This window comes from Psammomys obesus, unplaced genomic scaffold (genome assembly GCF_907164565.1).
Source record: "Psammomys obesus unplaced genomic scaffold, mPsaObe1.curated_primary_1811, whole genome shotgun sequence".
NCBI classification, from domain to species: domain Eukaryota; kingdom Metazoa; phylum Chordata; class Mammalia; order Rodentia; family Muridae; genus Psammomys; species Psammomys obesus.
Genome location: NW_026590062.1, coordinates 23118525 through 23144285, shown reverse-complemented (window position 1 = coordinate 23144285; position 25761 = coordinate 23118525). Strand labels below are relative to the sequence as shown.

At 49.4% G+C, this 25761-nt stretch overlaps 1 protein-coding gene across 4 annotated transcripts in view; it reads left to right on the top strand.

Moving 5' to 3' along the window:
• The window catches only part of Mlxipl (MLX interacting protein like), a 27952-nt gene extending 4314 nt beyond the window's left edge, over positions 1-23638 (top strand). The window contains exons 2-17 of one of the 4 annotated variants that reach the window (XM_055605748.1): positions 2873-2979; positions 9208-9290; positions 9407-9496; positions 9752-9796; positions 11183-11384; positions 11473-11553; positions 15646-15830; positions 19204-19735; positions 19985-20052; positions 20131-20284; positions 20397-20512; positions 20610-20729; positions 20842-20969; positions 21501-21624; positions 22340-22469; positions 22951-23638. In XM_055605748.1, coding sequence (XP_055461723.1) covers positions 2873-2979; positions 9208-9290; positions 9407-9496; positions 9752-9796; positions 11183-11384; positions 11473-11553; positions 15646-15830; positions 19204-19735; positions 19985-20052; positions 20131-20284; positions 20397-20512; positions 20610-20729; positions 20842-20969; positions 21501-21624; positions 22340-22469; positions 22951-23069 — 2284 coding nt within the window. In that variant the 3' untranslated portion in view covers positions 23070-23638. Of the gene's footprint in view, positions 1-2872; positions 2980-9207; positions 9291-9406; positions 9497-9751; positions 9797-11182; positions 11385-11472; positions 11554-15645; positions 15831-19203; positions 19736-19984; positions 20285-20396; positions 20513-20609; positions 20730-20801; positions 20970-21500; positions 21625-22339; positions 22470-22950 lie in introns of those variants that run through there. The other 3 variants (XM_055605747.1, XM_055605746.1, XM_055605749.1) reach the window with 3 other exon arrangements.
• Positions 23639-25761: the final 2123 nt, after the last annotated feature.

Genomic DNA, 25761 nt, shown 5'->3' with positions numbered 1-25761 from the left:
AAAGAAAGAAAGAAAGAAAGAAAGAAAGAAAGAAAGAAAGAAAGAAAAGAGAAAAGAAAAGAAAAAAAGAAAAGAGAGACAGACAGACCAGAGTGACTTGGATGCAAGCTTGGCTTATAGACCATGAGGAAGGAAGGTAGGAAAGAAAAAAGGACACACAAGACAGTGTCCAAGACCTTGATGATTTTCATCTTGGCCTCTTGGGTCAGCTTCTGGGTGGAGGCAATTTGGCCTGTTCTCAGAGAAACAGAGTTGAAGCCATTACCTATGTACAACCCCTTCACACCATACACTGGACCCCTAGGATAAGGTCAAGGTTAAGATTCGGTTTCCAGATGGGCTGTGATGGTGCTCGCCTTTAATCCCAGCACTCAGGAGGTAGAGGCCAGCCAGCTCTACAGAGCAAATTCCAGGACAGCCAGGGCTACACAGAAACCCTGTCTACAAAACAAAACAAAAGATTCTATTTTCATACTGTCTTCTTTTGGCCTGGATGGGTCTTTCTATTAAACTACCTGGGAAAAAGGCATGGCTTCCTGCCCACTCCAGATGGCCATACATGGACTATGGAGATACAGGTACTTCCTTCCTTCACTTATTTATTTATTGTATATGTATATGTTCTATCTGAATGTATACCTGCATGCCAGAAGAGGGCACCAGACCTCATTATAGATGGTTGTGAGACACCATGTAATTGCTGGGAATTGAACTCAGGACCCTTAGGAAGAGCAGCCAGTGCTCTTAACCTCTGAGCCATCTCGTCAGCCCCAATACTTCCTTCTTACTCAGGGAAATTGTCTCTCTTCCTCTAAGTCTCTCACAGACCTATGGGAGCCAGTGAGATTGACAAGCAAAAAAGGACTGGAAGTGGGATGTGGGGTACACACCTTAAATCTCAGCACTCAGGAGGCAGAGGCAGACAGATCTCTGTGAGTTCAAGGCCAGCCTGGCTTACAGAAGGAGTTCCAGGACAGTTAGGGCTATACAGTGAGATGCTGTAAGACTCACTGTGTCCATTTGAGAGTGTTTCATTCCTTCCATGACCCTCAGGAAAATCAGTTCATCCTATCTTTAAGAAGTGTATGTTTGTGGCAATAGCTGGGTGGTTTGCTGCTCTTACAGAGGACCCAGGTTGGGTTTGTAGAACCCATATGGCAGCTCACTGTCATCTGCAACTAGTTCCAGGGAATCTGATGCCCTCTTCTGTCCTTTGTGGCCACCAGGCATGAATGTGGGTAAAAAAGGTATAAGAGCTGGCCTGGTCTACAGAGTGAGTTCCAGGACAGTCAGGTCAGGGCTATAAGAGAAATTCTATCTTGAAAACCAAATAAATAAATAAATAAATAAATGAATAAATAAATAAATAAAGCTTAAAAAGGTGTAAGAGATGGGTATAAAAAGCTGGGCATAGTGGTGCACACCTGTAATCCCAGCATTCTGGAGGCAGAGGCAGGAGGAGAGTTCATGGCCAGCCTTGGCTACACATTGAACCCAAGACTATACACTCGAGACTCACTCTCTGAAGGGCTATCTGAAGACTGCATAAGACACACTCTGAAAGATGAAAGAAATGGAGGAATTCGAGAGCCCTGCGTAGTGCTGCACACTCCTGTAATCACAGTACTGAGGCTGCCAAGGCAGAAGGATTTCCTTCGTGTATTAATTATACAAGATTATGGCATTTTAATACATGTAGATAATGTGTTTGGGTTGTTCTCTCTTGTCATCTCCCATTCTAGTTCTTCCTCTTCTTAGTTCCCTTAGATTTTCCTGTCTTACTTTTTGGGGGGAGGGGAGATGGTTTCTCTGTGTAGTCCTGACTGTCCTGGAACTCACTCTGTAGAGCAAGCTGGCCCGGAACTCAGAGACCCACCCGCCTCTGCCTCCCGAGTGCTGGGATTAAAGGCGTGCGCCACCACCACTCAGCATCGTGTCTTACTTTTTTTTAATAACATTTATTTCTTGTATTGTGTGAGGTGGGGGTGGGGGTAAGGAGCATTTCCTGCTGTGTGGTCAGAGGACGACTTCTGGACTTCTGGGAGTTTGCTCTGTAGCCTTCCACCAATCAAATGCAGGTTGGCAGGCCTGGCAGCAAGCACCCTTACCTGCCGAGCCATCTAGCTGGCCCTCATGCCTTCCTTTGTTGCTACCCAGTGAGTTTAGGGTTGCTACAGGTTCATGCTGAGGTGTTATATATAGCAGCGTGAGCACCTTACCAGTATCTATCCCACTGTAGAAGCCATCTCATCCACCTCCAGCAGCTACTAACTGCCGATAAGGCGGGGTGGGACCCAAGGGCTCTATGACCATAGGTAATATGATTTCTAAGTCTAGGCCAGCCAGTATAGAAACTCTTAGGCTGAAGAGATGGCTCAGGAAGAGCACTGACTGAGTTCAGTTTCTCGAGCCCACATGATGGCTCACTATCTAGTTCCAGAGGATCTGGCACCCAGACATACATGCAGACAAAATAGCAATGCACAGAAAATAAATAAATCTTTAAGAGAGAAAGAAACGCTTTCCCCTTCTACACTTACACACACACACACATATATACACACACACATACACACACACACACACACACACACACACACACACACACACGATGTGAAACTCTTCCCCTTGAGGCCAATAGATAGTGTTAATCTGAAGACAGTTGATAAAAAGTACCTGCCTTTGGGTGGGAAGAGATAAGCAATAAGCAAAAGGTGGGGTCTAATGGCTATTTATAAGGTTTGACTTCAGGCTAGGAACTTTAGGCATGTTAGATAGTAGGGATTTGAGGATTCTGGAGAAATTCCAGCTGCAGACTCGCTCCCATCTTCTCTTTCCCTGCCCTACCCTTAAATTCTTTCCTCTTTAACAGTGGCAAGCTGGTTTCTCCCAAGTGGAAGAACTTCAAAGGCCTCAAGTTGCTGTGCCGGGACAAGATCCGCCTGAACAACGCCATCTGGAGAGCGTGGTATACTCAGTGTAAGTTGGTGCTGTGGGTGCCTTGGGATTGGGAGGGTCCACTCTGGACAGAGGGCCCAATGCATGGAACCCAGAGCCAGCACCTCAGAGTACATGAGGCCAACCTTGTGGGGGAGAGCAAGCCCTCAGTGCAAGGACTTCCAGCCTTCAAAAGGTTGTGAGGAATATATGCCAAAGGTCAATTTCTACTGTGAGACAAAAGGGACAGCAGAAGACACTTTGAAAGCCCTGAAGGAGGCTGCAGTGTGGGTGCCAGTTCAAGACCTCTTCAGCAGTCCCTTCACTGAGGAAGCACTTGGAATGTTCTGGTAAAAGAAGTCTGTTAGGGCCAGAAATGTGGCTCAGGGCCAGAACACCTGTCCAGGGTCCCCCAGTGGCGGACTGGGGTGTGGCTAAGTGGATTCTAGGCTCAGAGATCCTAGGCTGGCACTCTACCACTGAGCTACATCTCTCACTCATATTTTACTTTGTTTTTTTTGAGACAGCCTTTCTCTGTGTAACTATGGCTGTCCCGGAACTCCGCCATAGACCAGGCTGGCCTTAAACTCACAGAGATCCTGCTGCCTCTGCCTCCTGAGTGCTGGGATTACAGTGAGTGCCACCCCACCCCACCCCACCCCCAGCACCATCAGCCTTTCAGTGACTCAGGCAGATGAGGTCCATAAAGCCATATCGGAAAAGACCCTGCACTTACGGTCTCCCACACAGCTCTCCTGCCTCTGCATCTTACTGGCTATGTGACTTTAAGCAAGTAGCCTAACTGTTCTTTGAACCCACTTGCCTATCTATCCAAGGAGGCCAACAGTCCTAACCTCTCATTGCTGTGGTAAAAACAGATCTAAGAGGGTTTCTTGTTGGGATTTCTATTGTTTTGAAGAGACACCATGACCACAGCAACTCTTAGAAGAGGAAAACATTTCACTGAGGCTGGCTAACAGTTTCAGAGGTTTAGTCCCGGCAGAGTGCAGGCAGGCATGGTGCTGGAGGAGCTGAGAGTTCTGCATCTTGATCCACAGGCAGCAGAAGGAGACTGTGTGCCACCCTGTGTGTAGCCTGAGTATAGGAGACCTCAAAGCCCACCCCACAGTGACAGTCTTCCTCCAACAAGACTACAGCACCTAATTGTGCTCCCCAAGGGCCAAGCATTCAAACACATAAGTCTATGGGGCCAACGCACAGAGCCAGAGCCTATCACTGAGGTTCAGTGATGGTATACCCTGAGGAGGTTACAGTCATGTATTTGGGGACAGCCCCCTCTGTAGCAAGGCAATAAAATCAAAGGCTGTGCTGAGCCAGGACTGTGTCCCTATCCAAGCAGAGTGGGGCTTTTAGACTATAGTTTCTATCGATCCATGTGCTCAACACTTGAATAAATTATGTCATTTAATACTCAAAAGCAAGCCAGGCATGGTGGCCCATGTCTGTAATCCCAGCACTCTGGGATACAGAGGCAGGCAGATTTCAGAGTTCGAGGCGAGCCTGATCTACAAAGCAAGTCCAGGACAACCAAGACTACACAAAGAAACCCTGTCTTGAAAAACCAAAGCCAAAACAAAACAAACAAACAAACGAGACTGAAAAGCAGCCAGGCTTGGTGACATACTGTCGAGGCAGAGGCGGGAGGATCTCTGTGAGTTTGGGGCTGTCTGCATAGTGAGTTTCAGAAGAGCCAGACATAGTGAGAGGCAAGAGAAGGAGGAGGATAGGGTGTGTGTGGGGGGGGGGGGTTTGGCAGTAGCTGCCAGCACTTGATGTGGCCGCGGCTAACTTGGGAGGCCGCAGCATGAGGGCACCCTTAATCCACCCTGCTACGTAGCGGGTTCTGGGCCAGCCTAGACCACAAGAAATCCTTTCTGAAAAAAAGAAAAAGAGGTCAGGGTGACAGAACATCTTCTTAGTGAGAGTTTTGAGACTCTCCCGTTCCAGATGTACAGCATCTGGCGCCTTCCCAGAAGCCCCCAGTGAAAAACCTTAGGGTGTGGTTCTGCGGGAAAGCGTGCCCAGACGCCCCCAGTGAGGAACACAGGAAGTACCTGTTTTTTGTGTGGTTCTCTGGGTCTCTGAGATGTCATCCGACAGGCTCTTGGGAAATTGGGAAGCTGGGATGGGGTGGAGGGCGGCTTTCCCCCACCTTGAGTTTCTCATTTCATCCTAAAGCTAGATAGGCAGCATAGGCAGTTGGCACCACAGAAGTTAATTTAGCTTTCTTTTCCTTTCTTCTCTTCCCTTTCCGCTCCTTTCTCTCTCCCTCAGATTCTTTGTGTATGTGTGTGCAGGTGCACATACACATGCAAAAAGGTCAACCTTGGTTGTTATTCCAGCTCATTGCCTGGAACTAAGTAAGTTAGGCTTGCTGGCCAGGGAAGTGAGCCTTAGGGATCTCCTGGGGTGCCAAATATGCACCCAGATATTTTTTTACATAAATTATGGGCAATGAATGTAGATCCTAATACTTCCAAAGATCTACTGAAGCCAAGCGAGGTGGCACATGCTTGTAATCCCAGCGCTCAGGAAGGCAGAGGCAGGCAATTCTCTGTGAGTTTGAGGCCAGCCTGGTCTACAAAGTGAGTGAAAGATAGCCAAGGCTACATAGAGAAACCCTGTCTTGAAACCTCCACCCCCCCAAAAAAAAAAAAGAAAAAGAAAAGAAAAAAAACTATATCTCAAAATAAAAAGTAAAATATGAGCGAGAGCTGCAGCTCAGTGGTAGAGTGCCCAGTGAGGTATAATCCCCCAGTGAGGTGCTGGGGGTGTGCCTTAGCATGATTTAACAGTGTCGAATTTGCAAAGCATGCAGGAGGCCCTGGGTTCAATATCCAGCACTGTAATCAATCAATAAATCAGTCAATAAATAAATTTGAAAAATTAGGAAGCTAGAAAGCCAGGTGGGCATGACTTCTCCCCACCTTGAGTTTCTGGGGGTTAAGAGCACTTGTTGCTCTTGTAGAGGGCTTGGGTTTGGTTCCCAGCACCCACATAATGGCTCCCAGCCATCTACAGCTCCATTTTCTTCTGACCTCCACAGGTACCAGACACACACACACACACACACACACACACACACACGGAAAACACTCATACATGTAAAATAAAGTAAGTAAACCTTGGAAAAGATAACTGTGGGCTAGATGGTGGTGGCGTATGTATTTAATTCCATCACGTGTGAGGAGGCAGAGGCAAGCAGATCTTTGAGTTTGAGGCCAGCTTGATCTATGTAGTGAGTTGCAGGACAGCCAGAGCTACAAAGAGAAACCCTGTCTTGGGGAGAAAAAAAAATGATTGTGATGTTGTAGACCTGTAATTACAGCTACTGTAGAGACAGAGGAAAAAGGATAAAAGGTTGAGTTCAGTCTGGACTACACAGGAAGATTGTATAAAGATTGTATAAAAAGAAACGAACAAGCTATGTGTGTGTATATATACATATACATATATGACATCACATGTATACACTCACACACACATGTACACATGACGACAGGCAAGATGGCTTGGTATATAAAGGTTGTCAGTCTCAGCGGGTTTACTTGGGTGCGCCATGGCACACGTGCCCCTCCTCCCCACCACACAAGATAAATAGCGGTAATAAAAACGCAAATCATCATGATAATGGTAAAGCTGTGGGTGTGGCTTACTGGTAGAGGCTCTAGGTTCAGTCCCTAGTTGGGGACAGACAGGTCCGGTCCCTGTGGAGGAAGCCTGGCTTACCCACCATGCAGAATGTGCCATCCTCATCTCCCAGCAGGGGGCGCTACTGCCCCTCTGCAGGTCCCTGACTTCACCCAGACCTCGTCCTTCTTCCACCTCCCAAAGCCTCTTGGTTTCTCCTGCGGAGGCACTTTGCACCTCTCCCTGGGCAAGAGGGACTTTCCACTTTGCACTGTCTGTCGAATGTTTGTTTTCCTTATCTCTCCTGCTTTGATCAGCCTGGTTTATCCCTGTCTCTCATCCCAGCTTTGGCCCCTGCAAAGGTGCAAAGGGTTAGGTAGTGAATGGCAAATGGAGGAAAAGCACCAACCTAGAACCCCCCAGTGGAGGGGGAGGCCAGGGGCATTGCACAGTGGCAGAGCAAATGCATGGAGGATGTGATTGGTGTTAAAGAAAACCTGTCATTGCCCTCTGTCCAGAGCACAGGGTCCCTGAGCAAGGGAGACAGGAAGGGGCTGTCACTCCTAGATGTACTTAATCTTTCCTGGGGGTCCTCCCCGGGAAGACACAAGGGAGACGTTCTGGAACCTTTCCTGCTGTAGGAGCCTGGTAGTTTACATGCCCAGGGGTCCGTCCCTTTGTTTTTTCTTCTTCCTCCTCCTTTGTTGAATCTCATATAAGCCAGGTTAGCTTAAACTCAGTGTCAGAGGATAACCTTAACATTTTGACCTTCCTGCCCCCACTTCCCAAGTGCTGGGAAGTGCCATCCCATTAGAGAGGAGTTTCTAGTCTCTCTCTCATCTTTCCTCTTTCCCTCCCTCCTTATCTCCCTTTTTTGTGATACTGGTGTTGGAGCCCAGGGCCTCACATACACTATCCAAGCATCATACCATGGAGCCACAGCCCAGCCCCTCACTGGGGGATTCTAGGCAGGTGCTCTACCACTGAGTCACACCCTCAGCCCCTCACTGGGGGATTCTAGACAGGTGCTCTACCACTGAGCCATGCCATCCCAGCACTGTCTGTGATGAAAGCCTGTTAAATCAATAAACAAAAGAGAAATAATTGATTGGCAGTGTGTAACATGGGAGAAAAATCACATTAAGACTTGTAGGGAAAAAAAAAAAAAGATTTGTAGGAAGGTGTTGAGAGTAGAGAAGAGCCTGGTGGCATGGCTCACGCCTGTATATGACTTAGGAAGCTAGGGGAATCATGAGTTTGAGGCCATCCTGGACTATATAAGGACCTGTTTCATAAACCAAACAAAGAAAAGAGAGAGTAGGCTATGGCTTCAAGGTGGAGTACATGACAAGAGATAAGAAGCTGGGGCAGCTAGGTCAGGAGGAATTTGAAAACCAAACTGAGGAGGGGTGTGCTCTCTATCCTGGAGTCTGTAGGGAGCTATCGAGTGTCTTGGAGCTGTAGCAGCAGAAATGGAGAAATGCTGAGTATGTATGAGGCTTGAGCCAGGGAGGTCCATGCAAGGAATGACTCAGACTAATGGATGAGTGAGAAAGGATGGGGAGAGGGGATGGAGGATGGACTGTCATAGACCCTGTGGAATTGGCATGGTTGGTCTGTGGACTGGACTTGGAACACTGACAGCTGTTAGGAAAGTTTTGCAAGTTTTGGAATATTAGTGAGAAGAGAATTCAGGAATCACCACAGAGCAGCCTGTGGCAGATGAGGAGACAGCCTGTGGGGCTTGCAGAGGAGGTGGAGGCTCTGCAGGTGGGGTGGAAGGGTGGAGTTGCACCGTCTGGGTGGATTCTGCATTTCCAGAGCACACGGGACACTTGCAGAACTGAGCCAAGAGAAGAGTAGGGTGTCCATTTTCTAGAGTAACAAAGGAAAGAGAATTGGGGAATTAGAAAAGAGCCTGGAGCTAAAGCAAAACAAGAGGAACAGAGTTTGAGAGTAGTCTGGAGAGACAGCTCAGTGGTTAAGAGCACTGGCTGGACTTCCAGAGGTCCAGAATTCAATTCCCAGCACCCACATGGCAGTTGACAATCATCTATAATGAGATCTGATGTGTGGTTGTACTAGCAGACAACACACCCATATATATATTACATACATACATACATATTTTTTTTAAAGTTTGAGGACAGCCTAGCTACATAGTAGTTCCAGGCTAGTCCGAACTATAATAAATAGCAATACCCTGTATCAAAATAAAAAATAATTTCCACAAGGCCTGATGGTGTCTATCTCCTCAGTATACTTCCTCAGAACTATTCTTTGAGGATGGGGGTGTGGCACAACGGTAGAGAGCCCAGAATCTCCCAGTGAGAGGTTGGGGCGTGATTCAGCAGTGGATAAAGTGCTTTTCTAGCATTCAGGAAGCCCTGGGCTCCCTGACCAAAACCGCATAAAGTGGAAATGGCGGTGCGCTTGGGAGGTTGAGGCAGAGGAAGCCAGAGCTCACAGTCACCCTTAGCTGCCTAATGAGTTTGAGACCAGCACAGGAAAAATGTCTGAAAAAAAGATCAGGCAGGATTATGAAGTGTCAGCAGACTTCCAGTCTCCTTGGGTGGGGAGTGAGAGGTCGGGTGCTGTGACTTGGCCCTCTTCTCTCAGATGTCCAGCGGAGGAGGAGCCCAGTGTGTGGCTTCGTGACCCCTCTGCAGGGTCCTGAAGCAGATGAGCACCGGAAGCCTGAGGTAGCTGCTCGCCCATCCGCAGTGGGGACTGTGTGTGCGAGGGGATGGGGTTTGGGGAGATTGACCGTCTGGGGCATCACTCTTCGCACTGAGGCCTGACACCTGCCCTACCCCAGGCTGTCGTCCTGGAAGGTAATTACTGGAAGCGGCACATCGAGGTGGTGATGCGCGAATACCACAAGTGGAGAATCTACTACAAGAAGCGGGTCAGTGGGACTGGCAGGGGCAGAGCATCCCCTTGGGGCTTAGAAAAGCCCTACAGGGGATCCCATGACCCCACCTTAACCCATACCCTCGAACCGCCCCATTAGTCCCAGCATGGTAGCTTCCCAAGTGGCCACAGGGTCTCCCGGGGTGGTGAAATAGAGCGGGCCTCGGGAAACAGGCGCTCCGACAGACGTGGAGGGCGAGGGACTCAACGGCGGACAGCGGATTCACTGTTCAACTTTGTGTCTCCGCAGCTTCGTAAATCCAGCAGGGAAGGGGATTTCCTAGCTCCCAAGCAGGTGAGTGTTCAGGAAATCTAGCAGGGAAGGACTCCTGGGAAGATGGAAACTGGAGAATTGAAAATGTCTGCCTGGCTGACCAAGGGCAGGGTCTGGGAGAGGTGATTGGGGTGTAAGAAGAATGGGAGTGGTCTCTGCTATGGTGTGGGTGATGACCAGAACTTTATCTTTCTGGGAAGATACAGTTGTGAGGCAGGAGGATTGCAGTGAGTTCCAGGCCAGCCTGAATTTAATAATGAGAGTCCAATGCAAGTGTGGACTGCATAGTGAGACCTCCATATTTGTTTGTTTTTTTTTTTGTTTTGTTTTGTTTTGTTTTTGGATGTTTGGTTTTTTAGTTTTCTTTGGTTTGGTTTGGTTTTGGTTTTTTCGAGACAGAGTTTCTCTGTGTAGCCTTGTCTGTTCTGGACTTGCTTTGTAGACCAGGCTGGCCTCGAACTCACATGATCCACCTGCCTCTGCCTCCCAGAGAGCTGGGATTAGGGGCGTGGGCCACTGTGCCTACCCTGCTGAGACCTCCATGTCTTAAGAAAAGCAAGCAGATAGTGGGAAGCCCAAGGTGGGAAAAGGATCCAGAGGAAAAGAAGTCTCTGAAGAAATCAGACAGAAAGCCAGGCAGTGGCTGAGGCCAGAGGATTGCAAATATAGGGTCAGGTCAAGAAGTTTGAGGCTAGCATGGAGATCCTGACTTAAAGAAGAAAAATGAAAACAGGTAAAAGTACGTTGGCCTGAGAGGCAGTAGGATCAAGGGTGCCTGCTACACAGAGTCTAGGCTAGCCTGTGCTGCATGAAGCCCTGCCTCAAAAAATTAAAGCCAGCAAGATGTGATGGTGCATGCTTTTTGTTTTGTTTTGTTTCTTCCCTAGCCTTGTGTAGCCTTGGCTATCCTGGAACTAGCTCTGTACACCAGGCTGGCCTTGAACTCAGAGACCTGACTGCCTCTGCCTCCTGAGTGCTGGGATTAAAGATGTGCATGCCCCGCCTCTGCCACCACCACCACCAGCAGCAGCAGCACCACCTCCACTTAGTGCATGTTTTTAATCCCAGCACTTGGGGAGGCAGAGGCAGGTGGATCACTGTGAGTTTGTAGCCAGCCAGGGGGGCTACAGAGAAACCTTGTCTCTAGAAAACGAAACAAAAAATGTAAAAAGCCAGACTCTAGCATAGAGAGGAGGAAGGGCTATTGGCCATCCTGATCTGCTTCCCAGGAGTCCTTAGAGGCCAGAGGGATGACCTTTGCCTTCTAGTCAGTAAACCACGCTCTCCAGGGAAAGTGAGGTGCTGTCATTTAGAGAGTCTTTCCAGCCAGGGTGGGGGAACCACTTCATTCCCAGGCAAGGGGTAACAGGAAGTTGGACCAAGGCAGTGACCTCTGTGTCCTGCCAGGTGGAAGGTGGGTGGCCACCACCAGAGCGATGGTGCGAACAGCTCTTCTCCAGTGTGGTGCCTGTGCTGCTTGGGGGCTCCGAGGAGGAGCCTGGGGGCCGACAGCTTCTGGACCTGGACTGCTTCTTGTCCGATATCTCCGACACGCTCTTCACCATGACACAGCCCAGCCCCTCGTCCCTGCAGCTGCCCCCAGAAGACGGTAAGAAGGGAATAGGGGGAGGGAAGGGGAGGAGGGGCTGAAACATCTCCCCAGCCCACAGCTTCCAACCTCACCACTGTCCCTCCAGCTTATGTTGGCAATGCTGACATGATCCAGCCAGACCTGACACCGCTGCAGCCCAGCCTGGATGACATCATGGAGATATCAGGTAGGGCAGGTTCTCCCCAGGAGGCAGATTGAAAGGGTCAATTGAAGAAAACAAACAAACAAAAAACCTCTAGGCGACTATAAGGCTTTGTGCCAGAGGGAAGATGAATGGTGCCACAGTTTGTGTGTATGATGTTAGAGTTGGAACCCACTAGGCAGATGCTCTACATTTGAACCACACCCCTAACCCCTCACAGTGTGGGGAGGAATTCTAGGCAGGTGCTCTGTCACAGACTCTTTATGGTCTAGCATAGGAGAATCTTTGGGTTCAACCCTGAGCAGTTCATAAGCCACGGTGACTGACAAAAATTCAGTCAAATCTGAATTTGACAAAAAAACGTCAAATCTGGCTTGTTTATTTTATCTATTTATTTATTCATTCATTCATTCATTCATTCATTCATTCATTTATTTATTTTTGAGACACGGTCTCACTGTCTGGCTCTGGTTATTCCAGAACCCATTATGTAGACCAGGCTGGCCTTGAACTCACAGAGACTTACCCACCTCTGCCTCCCAGAGGCAGGTTCCTCAGACCCCTGTCTTTTCTCAGGCTACTGAGTCTCTGCTGTGTCTGGGTGTTTCCAGATACACTGACCATGCCAGTATGAGTCCATGAGGACAGACCTCTCCTTCTCTCTCTTTTGTCTTCCCTTGGTTTTTCTTTTGAGACAGGGTGTCCTTCTTTTCTTTCTGTTTTTGTGACAAATGCTCCAACCAAAGTTAGCTTAGGGAAGGAAAGCGTTTATCTCGTTTTACAGGCCACAGTCCATTAGTGAAGGAAGTCTCTACAGGAACCTGGAGACAGGAGTTTACGCAGAGGTCATGGAGGGGTGCTGTTTACTGTCTTGCTTCCCATGGCTTGCTCATCCTGATTTCTTATAGAACCCAGGGCCACCTGCCTAGGGGTGCACCCCTCACCCCCTACCCACAGTATGCTGGGCCCTTCTCCATCAACCACTAACAGAACGCTCTCCAGATTGGCCTGCAGCCTGATCTTATGGAGGCATCTTCTCAGTTAAAGCTCCCTCCTCTCAGGTGACTTTAGCTTGTGTCAAGTAGGCATGAAAGGAGCCAACACACTTAGCTACCTCCTACATCAATTAACAATCAAGACACTCCTCGACAGACATGGCAACTGACCAGTTTGATCTAAGCAATCCCTCAATTCTGGTTACTCTAGGAAATTGTCAAGTTGACTGTTGAAGCAAAGTTTGCCTTATACAGTCCAGGCTGGCCTCAAATTTGCTGTATAGTCAAAGCTGCCCTGGACTCTGATCCTCCTGCCTCTACCTCCTGAATACTGGGATTAGAGGATTAGAAGTGTGTTTCACCATGCCAGTACTCTTTCTCTCTCTCCCTCCCCACTTCTCCATCAGTTCCATTACTTGAGATAGAGTTTCATTGTGTAGCCCAGGCTGGCCTTGAACTCAGGATCCTTCTGTCTCAGCTTCCTGAGTCCTGGGATTCCAGGTGTGAGTCATAATGCCTGGTACAATTTGCTTCCTGGTTTCCCATGAGAATCTTCCCTGTCTTCCCTGCATGCATCTCTCTCTCTCTCTCCTCTCTCATTTGGTTTTTGTTTGTTGAGACAGGGATTCTCTGTGTAGCCCTTGCTGTCCTAGAACTCTGTAGACAAAGCTATCCTTGAGCTCAGAGATCTACCCGCCTCTGCCTCCTGAGTGCTGGATTAAAGGCGTGCACCACCACCCAGCCCTGTGTGTATTTCTTCCTCACTGCTCCTTACAGGCAATCATTTAGGGGTCTTAGAGCCATGGTGGGGGTCAGGAGGCTATCAGGGCTGAGCCTGTGTCACCCAAACCTGACAAGATAGTCTCTGAGAGAGAAGCCTCATTTATTCTCCCAGCTTCTTCCCTACAGGGTCCTTGGCCTGTCATTCAAGAGGTGAGGCCTATGGGGCGGGTACTAGGGAATGAGGAACCACCCCCATCCCTAGCCATAGCCCTGGGAGGGTGGTGTCTGCCAGGGGCAGAAGTTTTGATGCCAGTGCCCTGGGAGCAGACCTGCCCCCCAGGAGAGCAGCTCCGTCTTGGCCCGCAGACCCCTACCACAGGTAGGAGATAAGCTGGCTCTTAGCTCTGGGCAAGTGCAGATGAGTTGGAGTTTTCGGTAACTTGTCAATCAATCACAGATAGCAGCTGATTGGGGCAAGCATGGCTCTCCCAGAACAAGTGGTTACGATGACCCTCTCAAGCTGGCCATGCTCCAGAAGAGCCTTGAGCCGAAGGGGTTTCCATTCTGTCCTCTTTCTGGAAATCCTGTTGAAGACGAGAAATTCTACAGGGGCTGGAGGCTGGGGAGGGCAGGTGCAGGGACAAAGAGGCTGGTCACTTTGGGGACCAGGCCAGGCAAAGACTGGGGCTGATGGGGGGAGGCTGGGAGGGGGAAGAGCTCGATGAAGGCCGCTGGGAACAGGTGTGGACAGTTCACAGTGAAGGGTAGCCTGCAACTATAGCGTCATGTTGGTTTGCCTGTCCAAGTGGCCTGCTAATAAGGGCCATGGACTCTGGGGGAGAGGGCTGGAACTCTAGTGACCCTTTCTGGTCCCCCCCTAGATGGGAGGACACAGGGCAGCATAAAAGTACTTCTGATACCGGGAGAGATGTGGGCATGTCGGGTGTCTCAGTCACATCCTAGGGACAGTCATCCAGAAAGGTACATAGAAGTTTCGCGTCACTGTATACTGATACTAAGAATGCTGGCTCTTCTAGCCAGGCAGAGCCACCTAAGACAAACACCTACACATACACACACATATACACACATGTGCCATGCACAACACATATGCATGCTCACACACACCACCACACATGAACACAGATGCACACATGTACACACATATTCATATAAACAAAAGGACCACACTCATACATGCTCATGGACACACACATATGCATATACACATGTACACACGACAGCACACATATATACATATACCATACACATATACATGCTCACACATGTACAGAAGCCTACATGTATTCATATATACACACCATACACGTGTCTACATATATGCATGTGCACACTTTCACATACACTAACGCATACATACACATGCTCTCACACTTGCATGTACACATGTTACAGTCCCATATATATTCTCAACATATGTATACATACAAATACACACACCATGTAGACATAGACACACTACATAGACACACACACACACACATACACACCCTGACCTATGACCCTCTCTAACTCACTTGGTCTTGAGAGGTGGTTTATGTCTGAAAGGTCCAGCTCTCCTGGTTTAGGATTCTGGGGAAAAGTTGGGCACTGCAACCTACCAAACCCTGTGAGGTCTTTTCTGACTGACCCAGGAGGCTTTGGGTACAGAACACAGGCTGTCTAGGGTCAGAGAAAGTTGCCCGGAAGGGAGAGGGTAGGCGGGTGTCGCCCCAGCCCGGGATGTGGTTAAGCCATGAGCAGCTTGCTTCCCAAAACCAGAATAGCCCAGAATTTACACAACTCACACCCTAAACATTCTGGCTGCCTTGCCTGCCTCTCCCATAAGCTTTTCAGGCTTCCTGGCTCCCTTTCACTCACACCCCAACTCTGAGCCCACTCTGTGTCCCCCACACATCAGCCTAGGCTCCACTCTTACAGCCCCATCTCATCGATCTTTCAGCAAGTCTAACTTTGCCCCCACCCACTGACCTCATGAACCTGTTCACCCTTGATTCATCCCTGACACACTAGGGCAACTCCCCTGTACCCCACCTTTTTCCTTTCCTGGGCCTTTCTGTGACCCCTTCTGTCTAGAATGCCAACAGTGCTAAAAAGGGGCGCAGACACAGGGAGGGGAAGTGAGCCGAGAATGGGGCTCCATGGGTGTGCAGCTTCCTGGGGTGCCTGCTCACTCACTCCTACATCCCACCATCTCCCCCAGGTCTGTCTCTACTGCAGCTTCCCCTGAGTATGACAGGAACTGTTTCATAGTCTCCCATGGAAGCCTTCCCCATCTCCTGGTCCCTATCCCACCTCTGCCCAGCATGGAGACTGTGTCCATGTCCCATTCTGAGTTCTTAATGTCATTTGCTACCCTGTGTGTCCCAAATTACAGATTTCTTCACCAATTACCGCCCTCCGCAGACGCCCACATCTTCAAACTTTCTGGAGCCCCCCACCTTTGGCCCAATGGCTGACCCCCTCTTTGGCAGTGGGATCCTGGGCCCAGAGATGCCATCTCCAGCCTCCTCTTCCTCCTCCTCGGGAATGACCCCTCTCTCAGGAAATACCCGCCTACAGGTGAGTTTATCCTACTCTGCCCCAGCCAGCCCAGAGCATGTGTGAGCTAGCTCTGGCTCTGCCTAGGGCCAGAAAGTAGCTAGACACTGGGCCAATCAGGGAGAGACCCTGAGAGAACACAGCCAGCAGAGAAAGATCCTAGAAGATCCTACAAAGCAGAACTAAATGAACTGAATGAGAAAGAGAGGTAGAGGAAGGCAGAGGACAGAAGAACCACAGAACAGGGCACAAGCCAGAGGAGGGTTTTTTTATTTTTAAGAGAGTCTCAGGGCCCTGGATGGCCTTGAACTTGTAGAGGTCAGCCTGCCTCTGCCTCTGCCTCTGCCTCTGCCTCTGCCTCTGCCTCTGCCTCTGCCTCTGCCTCTGCCTCTGCCTCTGCCTCTGCCTCTTGAGTACAGCCATTAAAGGCATGAGCCACCATGATTGCCTAGCCAGGTGAAGGACAAACCAGATGGCTGGGACAGGAATGTGTGCATGGAAGCAGAATGAGTGTGTGTGTGTTCAGGCATCTGTTGTTGGCATCTTGTTTCGGTTTTGTTTGGTTTTTTTAGACACAGGATTTCTCTATGTAACAGAGCCCTGGTTATCCTGGACTCTTCTTAGACCAGGCTGGCCTTGAACTCACAGAGATCTGCCTTCCTCTGCCTCCCAAGTGCTGGGGTTTGAAGGAGTGTGCTACCACACCCAGCTGGTATCTTGTTTCAAGAACTCTCATGCCCAATTCAGAAGTCATTTCCCTGCAGCTGTTAGGTGTCTGTTTTAGTTTCATTTCTATTGTTTTGTTAAAATTATCCAGAGGAAAAAACAACGTAGGGGCAGAAAGGGGTTTATTTTAGCTTGCAACCCCAGGTTACAGTCCATCCTTGTGGGGAAGTCAAGGCAGCAACCTTAACAGACACACCTCATTTACAGCCACACTGCATCTACAAACACACCAAATCTACAGCCATGCCACATCTACAGCCATGCCACATCTACAGACATTGCATCTACAACAGTCAAGAGCAGAGAAAAATGATTGTGTGTTCACTTACTCATAGTCAGCTCCACTTCTTATACAGTTCAGGATCCCCTGCCTAGGGAATAGTGGTACCCACAGTGGGCTGGGCCATTCCATATCACCTGACTTAAGACAATTAAGACAATCCCCAATAGACATACCCACAGGCCAGCCCAATGTTGGCAGTTCCTCACTGAGACTCTTGGTTCTAGGTTGCCATGTGGACAGTTAAACCTAACCCCTGCAGTGTCTTTTCCTCCTATCATCATTTTTGGGTGCTTTTGCAGTTGATTGTGAGAAGTCTGTCTACTGCAGTAGACAGGCAGCTTCTTGATGGAAAGGTTGTTTTGGTCACCACTGCATTCTCTCTACCTGGTGGTTTCTACACACAGAGTATCATTCAATAAATGGTTGCCCAGTGAGTGAATGAATGAGAGTACAGAGAGACCTATGCAGCAGTAAATGGACAGTGGTGTGTGCCTACGTGGGTAAGTGAATGTAGAATGGCCTGGTGGAGTAGTTGGGTTGGTGAGTGAATTCCCAGGTAGATCGTTTAGTAGGTTGATGAATGAACTGGTAGGCGGATGGCCTGGTGATACATAGCTTTGTGAATGGACAAATGTGTTACATTAGTGGTTGGTGAATGTACAGATAGTAGATGAATGGACAGATGGAGCATGGATGGGTTGGTGGGAGAATAAAGAGTTCATATGGTTGGCTCTCTTGGTAAATGGCTTACTGCCTGTCAGCTGGGGCAGTAGCCAGTCTCTCATCACTGCTACACCTAGGAAAGGCACCTCAGGGAAGGGGTTATTCTGCTCAGGATTTCACAAGTTTTAGTCTGCCATGGAGGGGTAGTAACAGAGCACAGAGGCTAGGAAGCAAAGATAGAGAGGTAGGTGGTGGGGAGGAAGAATGCCTTTACTAGATGGCCTCTACTCGCCCATCTCATTTCTTCCATCTGGACGCCCAGACTATGAACTGAATATTCATGGTTAGTCTCCCTCTTTCTTTTCCCCTTGCTATGACAAAATACCTGAAAAGAAAAAGCAACTTAAGGAAAGGTTTCTTTGGGATCATAATTTGAGGAATACAGTGGAGAAGGCATGGCAGCAAGCCATTGAGGCAGCTGGTCACTGCCTCTGTCAGGGAGCAGAGAGGACAATGCTGGCGCTCAGCTTGCTTATTTTTATTTGGTGATGATGATGATGATAATGTGTGAGTGTGTGTGCATGATCTAGAGGAGCATGCATGTCATGATGGCATGCATGTGAAGATCAGAAAACAACTTAAACTTAACAGTTTTCTCTTGCGCCATTGTACCATATGGATCCCAGAGACTGAACTCAAGTCAAGGCTTGGTGGAAAGTGTTTTACCTACTGAGCCATCTTACCAGTCCCCTACTTATTATTTATTTCGTGTGTGTGTGCATGTGTGTATGTGTGTATATGTGGGTGTCCAAGTGAAGGTCAGAGGATAACTTTTAGGAGTGGGTTCTCTCCTTCCCCCATGTGAGTTCCTGGGATCACTCAACTCATCAAGTTTGGCAGCAAGAGCATTAAGTTTCTGAGCCATCATGCTGGCCTGCTTTTTATTCAGTCTGGGATCCCACCCCATGGAATGGTTCTACCCACACCCAGAATGAGTCTTTTCTCTTAGTTAACCCTCTCTGGAAACCTCTTCAGAGACACACCCGAGAGGTATGTTTCACTGATGCACTACCCCTTTCTTAACTGAATCAAGTTGACAATGGAATTTAACCAGCACACCCTGGCCTCTTAGTTTATCCCCTCTGGAAATGCCCTCAATGAAACACCAGTATACCTCACCCATCTCCTGGGCATTCCTCAGTCCTATCAAATCGACAGTCCACCAGATTAGCCATGCAGCTGGGGTTGAAACAGAGCAATGGGTGAGTTCATAAATGAGAGAATAAGTCAGTGAATGGATGCAGAAGGTAGATGAATGGACAGGTAGACGGATGGATAATACATAGATTAATGGGTAGGTTAGTGGGGCTGGGCAGATGGATGGAGGGATGGATAGATGGATGGGTGGGTGGGTAGTCAGTAGAATGCATAGATGGATAAAGAATGAGCAAATGGGTGGGTTGGTGAATTTGATGGGTGAGTGGATCATGAATCATCAGTAAGACTGGTGCTCTGTGTCATGCCTAATTTATACATAAAGGTTATTCTAGACTGCAGTTGTACATTAGATTATAATTTCCAGTGTGTGCACATATGCATATATGAATGCATGTATGTACACCTATATGGATCACTTCTCTTTGGTCCTTGGTACTCAATCCAGTACATAGCCAGGACAGAGCTCTCTGAGTACCCTCTTGTCTCTTCCTGCCCCTTACCTAGGCTCGAACAAGCTGTCCTGGACCATTGGATCCCAGTGCCTTTTTGAGTTCTGAATTCCTTCTTCCTGAAGACCCTAAGACCAAAATCCCACCTACTCCTGTGCCGACTCCTCTCCTTTCATATCCCACCCCTGTCAAGCTACACGGCCTGGAGCCCTGCACCCCATCTCCCTTCCCTACGATGGCTCCACCTCCCACTCTGTTGCCAGAAGAGCCCCTCTTCTCTGCCAGGTTTCCCCTCACCACAGTCCCTCCTGCTCCAGGAGGGTCTACACTTCCTGCACCTTCGACCTTTGTTCCCACCCCACAGCCTGGCCCTGCCCCCGGCCCTGCCCCTTTCTCCATAGACCATCTGCCTCCTGGGTACCCAGAACCTGTCTTTGGACCTCACTTCACCATGCCTCCGGGTGTGCAAACCAGATGCAAGCCCTCCACCACCCCATCCCCTGGGGGAAGGAAAGCCAGTCCCCCCACCTTGGCCTCGGCCACTGCCAGAGACAACAACCCCTGCCTTACACAGCTGCTCAGAGCAGGTGAGATGGGAGAGGCAAGTAGATGAGGTTCTGGGAGGAAGCGACTCTGACAGGAGTGGGGAGGCTATAAGGGCAGAAGGCCGGGGTTTTAGGGTGGTCTTGGGAGACAGAGAGAAGGTGGAAAGATATTAGGGATATGAGCTATGTCTGATATGGGTGTGTGGGCTGCTGGGAACAGGAAGAGGTCTTAATTGGTGATGGACTTGATTAGGCCAGTCTAGTGGCCCTCATAGTCCTGCCTGTACCCAGCCAAACCTGAGCAAGCACTGGAACCTCCAACTGTGCCCAGCACCTTCCTCCAGCCTCCAGAGTCCCTGGTAAGATGGCGGGCACTGGGTCATAGGGGTCAGTCTAGGGCCTTTGCTCCAACCTTCTGCCCTTCTCCATCCCAGCAGGATACAGTTTCTGAAATCCCCTGTGCACGTGCCTTCTTCCCCCCAATCCTGGCCCCTACACCACCCCGGCCATCTCTGGGGCAAGCCACATTGGCTCCTCCCAGGTCCCTGGTTGTCCCCAAAGCAGAGCGGCTGTCACCCCCAGCACCCAGCGGTAAATAGGGGCTAGAGGGATTGTGGGAGGGAGGGGGAAGGACGAAGAGGACAGGGCAAAGGGATTTTCTCCCTTGTATGTCGGTCTGTCTGTGGGATTGTCCCTGCCACAGGCAGTGAGCGGCGGCTATCAGGGGATCTGAGCTCCATATCACCTCCGGGGATACTGAGTGTCCACCTATCTCCCCCTCAAACTATCCTAAGTCGAGGTCGTGCAGACAACAACAAGGTATGTGTCATCCTTTGACTTCAAAGACCCAGTTGCTACCAATCCTTCCCCCTGGCTCTCCTTCTCAGTCTCCCCTCGCGTTGTCCTGCTTTCTAAGATGGAGACCCGACGCATCACACACATCTCCGCAGAGCAGAAGAGGCGTTTCAATATTAAGCTAGGATTTGACACCCTTCACGCGCTTGTGAGCACTCTCAGTGCCCAGCCCAGCCTAAAGGTGAGCCCCCGACAGAGATGCATACTCCCTTAGAGTCGTGGAGCCCCTCCTTGGACCAACACCAGATCCCAGGGCCTGCCAACACAGAGGCCCACACTGGTGGCGCCCGCAGGTGAGCAAAGCGACAACGCTGCAGAAGACTGCCGAGTACATCGTGATGCTGCAGCAGGAACGGGCAGCCATGCAGGAGGAGGCGCAGCAGCTGCGGGATGAGATAGAGGAGCTCAATGCTGCCATCAAGTAAGCAGGGGTGGAGCCCAGTGAGGGATGGGCACCTGCCTTCTGTGTGTGGGCTAGGGGCGTGGCTTAGATGTAGAGCCTGGAACACCTCAGTGAAGGGCTGGGGGTTGCACTCCTAAAAATCTGCCAGTAAGGGGTTGGGGTTGTGGCTCAGTGGTGGAGCAACTGCCTAAAATCCTGAAGTGACAGACTAGGGATGTAGTTTGTCTTACACAGCATATACAAGAATTGGGTTTCCCTGAGCACAGTGGCACAGGCCTATAATCCCAGCACTCAGAGAGGCAGAGGCAGGTTGGATCTCTGAGTTAGAGGCCAGCCAAGGCTACAGAGAAAAACCCTGTCTCAAAAAAACCAAACAAACAGTAAAAAAAAAAAAAAAAAAAAAAAAAAAAAGAAGAAGAAGGAGAAGGAGAACTGGGCTTCAGCCTCAGCATTTTCAAAAGGAAAACAAAAACAACAAATGTACTCAAGGGCTGGGGTAAAGGAGACATGTCCTCACGTTCCCTGCATCGCAACTCTTTGCATTCCCAGCTTGTGTCAGCAGCAGCTACCAGCCACTGGGGTGCCCATCACACATCAGCGCTTTGACCAGATGCGAGACATGTTTGACGACTATGTCAGGACCCGCACACTGCACAACTGGAAATTCTGGGTAGTATCCTTATTTGGGCTGGTGGCCTGAAGACAGTACTGGCTGCTGTTGCTGTTACAGTCAGCCCAGGTTGTGTCTCAGACCACAGGTTGAGCTTTGGTTCTGTCCTCTACTGTCAGGCCCTGAGATTGCAAGATCGCATGGCAACTGGGACTGGGAGCTGAGAGGGAGGCAGAGTAGGTTAGGGGATACCCTAAGGCAGTCTGGAAGGATCTAAAAGTCCAAGTTGTATGAGGCCTAGAGAAGGCAGGGCACCCACTCTTCACTGGATTCAGGGTCAAGTTGGTGATTGTTTTCCCATTGGAGACTGAGCATGAGCTCTGTGCCAGCCCTCTTATAACTTTTTATTTTGAGACAAATTCTCACTAACTTGTCCAGGCTACCCTTGAACTTGTAATCCTCCTGCCTCAGCCTCCTGAATGGCTGAGATTACAGACCTGTGCCATTAGGCCAGTATTCAAGTTCTTGACTGAGCCTACAGATGTGGGACAGACTAATACTGAATGAGGGCTCTGGCGGCTCTAAGGGGAGGGGCCTAAGAGATGAGTGAAAAACCGTTGGCAGGGCTGGGGAGGGGAGCAGAGAGGCTCTCCATGGGGTTAATAGTTCGACAGTGACAGGTCTTTCTTGGCACTAGCTTGGGTCAGTTGTAATAGTCCTATGTGAAATGGTAAAATGCTGTCTGGACCACCTGTGTGTTCCCTGACTCCAAGCACAGTTCAGCATCCTCATCCGGCCTTTGTTTGAGTCCTTCAATGGGATGGTGTCTACTGCAAGCTTGCACAGTCTCCACCAGACCTCGCTAGCCTGGCTAGACCAGTACTGTTCCCTGCCTGCTCTCCGGCCAAGTACGTGAGCCACCTTTCTGCCCACTAAATTGTGAGGCCTTGTAGAGCACCTGCCTAGAATCCCCCAGTGAGGGGCTGGGGTGTGGCTCAGTGGTAGAGCACCTGCCTAGAATCCCCCAGTGAGGGGCTGGAGGTGTGGCTCAGCAGAAGAGCACTTAAATTATCATGTACAAAACCCTGAGTTCAGTCTTCAGTAACACATGATACACACACACATATACACACACACACACATGCGCACACACACACCTGTGATTTCAGAGTGGAGAGTTCAAACCCAGCCTGTTTGGTCCCAAAGTCTAGTCTATCTTGTATACAGCCTAGGGTTTGAGGCTATTCCACCATGTCACACCCTGGAGAGTCCTCTAGTCTCTAAAATACCTAAAGGTGGAGGTTCTGGGAATAGCCACCTGTTTAGCAAACTAGTCCATGTTCCTGACTTCATCTCTCACCTTAAAGGCATCTCATCCTCTTTTCCCAGCTGTCCTGAATTCCCTTCGCCAACTCAGCACATCCACCAGCATCCTGTCGGACCCAAGCCGTGTGCCTGAGCAAGCCACACGGGCAGTCACAGAAGGCACCCTGGGAAGGCCATTATAATCCTGGTGAAGGTTGCCAAGCTTCAGACATAGCTAGTGGGTACTCCCCTCCTGATCCTGGCTAGACCATTCCCTGAGGGTCAGGCAGGTTCCAGGTTTTACACTTACCACCTCCTGGGGATAGAGAACTTAGTTCCCATCCCTGCACCATCACTAATGCTTGGTCCCTGGTGACTCATACCCCATCTTTGGACCTACATTTAATCACAGAGAACCCTAAAGGCATTAGCAGCTGTGACACTGGGGACTCAGGCTACCCAGGGAGCTCTGAGGAGAAAAGATTCTAATCTGATTCCCTACAACTCCCTGCTTTGGACAGAGGGTACCACCCCTTAGTTCCTGAGCAGGGAGGCACAACAGGAGAGCCCTCTCTTTGTTCCTGCAGTGGTGACATGGGGAGCTATAGGGTGGCTTTGTGGGTACGGTCACCAAGGTCTGATGCAAGGAGAGATCAGGGCAAGGGGTGGCCACAGCAAGGCAGGCATCTTGCATGTATGTAGATGTGTGTGTGAGTATGTGGATTTTATAAAAATATTTTTGATCAATAAAGGCAAAAACTGTCTGCAAGGATGTTGGTGTGACTGGCAGCATGTCTCAGTGTTAGCAGTGAAAAGTGGCTTTGTAGAAGACCCTGTGGGTCTTTAAAAAAAAAAAGTACTCAAAGATTGTTTTGTTCTCTCTTCCGATTCAAGGTTTCTCTCTGTACCTCTGGCTGTCCTGAAACTCTCCCTGTAGACTAGAGTGGCCTTGAACTCAGAGATCTGTGTCCTCTGCCTCCCAAGTAGTGGATAAAAGTCATGCGCCACCACTGCCCGGCCTCTGCCCGGCCCCCACTTCTGGCTTTTACATGGGTGTTGTGGTTCTGAACTCAGGTCCTCGTGTTTACATAGTAAGCACTTTACCTACTGAGCCATCTCCCCAGCCTACCACCCTTGCTTTCATGAGGTGAAAGCTACTGGCAAATTTGGGTAAAGATAAGACAAAAATCAAGTGAAAGTTTGTTTTTTTTTTATTTGAAATTTTTTAAATTATGTGTGTCTGTCTGTCTGTATGTGTATGAGTGCAGGTCCAAGTGGAGGCCAGAAGAGGGCGTGGTATCCCCTGCAGCTGAGTTCCTGGGTGTGCCAGCTGCCACATGGGAGTTCTGGGAACCAAGTGGGGGACCTCTGCAAGAGCAGTTCCTGCTCTTAACAGCTAAGTTATCTTCCAGCCCATTTTTTTTTCCCTTCTTGATACAGGGTCCAGCTGTGTATCCTAGGCTGATCTCAAACTTAAAATTCTCCTGCCACAGCCTCCCCTAAGATTTCAAATGTGTGTGTCGCCACACTGAGCCTCACACAGGAAATCCTCTTGTCTTTAGTCAAGATGGAGGGCCTGTGCCACCAGGCAGGCCTCGAACTCACAGAGATCTGACTGCCTTTGCCTCCAGGGTGCCTGGATAAAAGGTATGTGCCACCACCCCCAGTCCCCAGCATGGTCTTCAATAACTGAGGTTGGCCTTCACGGCCTGCTCCTGCCTTCCTAAGTGCTGGGATTTCAGATGGGTTTCTCAGTTGTTATAAGGATTTAAAAGTCAAGGTAAGTCCAAGCAGAAACAGGTGGATCTCTGTGAGTTTTAAGGCCAGCCTGATCTACCTAGTTCCAGGTGAGCCACAGCTTGTAGTCCTATCTCAAAACAAAAACAGCACACACACACTGGGGCTGTAAGTCAGTATAGAGAGTGCTTGCCTCATGTGTGTGCGACCCCAGGTTTAACCCACACTGTTAATAAATAAATGAATACTTTTTTAAAGTGGTGTTTCAAGGATTTCTACCCTGTAGTGGGAACTAGGGAAATGTAAACCCCTCCTCATAAGGTTCCAATCCAAACCAAAGTTCAATTCCACCAAGGTTCACCCTAGGTAGGTGACATTAAAGCAGGCACACTGGGAGGCTACATCCATCAGGGTTGATGGCTTCCCCCATAGCTGCACATACGGAGCCTCCTTCCCCTCCTCCTCCCCTTTAGGGAATGAGTGAAGTCCATAATGGATGTGTGTTGCACATGGCCACAGCCAGGTTAAGAACCCCAGTGCCTTGGCCTCATGGGTTTGGCAAAGCCTTCCTCAGTAGTCCAGGAAGGGTGAATGTTGACAGGGTGGGCAGGAAATGTCAGCCACAGCTTCCTCCCCGACATGTTCACGAGGACTCCCAACAGGGACTACTGGACCAAGGTTAGACCCATCTCCTTGTTTGTCTGTATGGAATAAGCCCACCTCTGTCCAACTGCATATAACATGAATGCAGCACTTCATCAGAGCCAGACAGCCCAGCCCAGCTTTTCTCTGTCCCTGTGTCTGTTCTTTTTCCATCCCCTTGACATCTCTAGTCAGGGTTCCAGGACACAGGGCATGCATGGGCTCAGCACTGACCTATATACTCTAGTCCCTAAGGTGGTGTGCAACTGGGGTAAGATTACAATAATTGGGTAATAGGGGTAGCTAGATACTCAGGTGTGGGTCCCTCCCTGTCCCTTATGTGAGGGCCATCAGCAGGCCTTGAAAGAAAAACTCCCAACTGTGATTTTTTTTTTTTTTTTTTGCATCAGTCTCATTTGAACTTCTGAGGATGGTAGCAATTTAGCTTGTATGATACATGGTCAAAATGGTAAATGCGGCTGGGTGTAGTAGTGCAAGCCTTTCATCTCAGCAGCC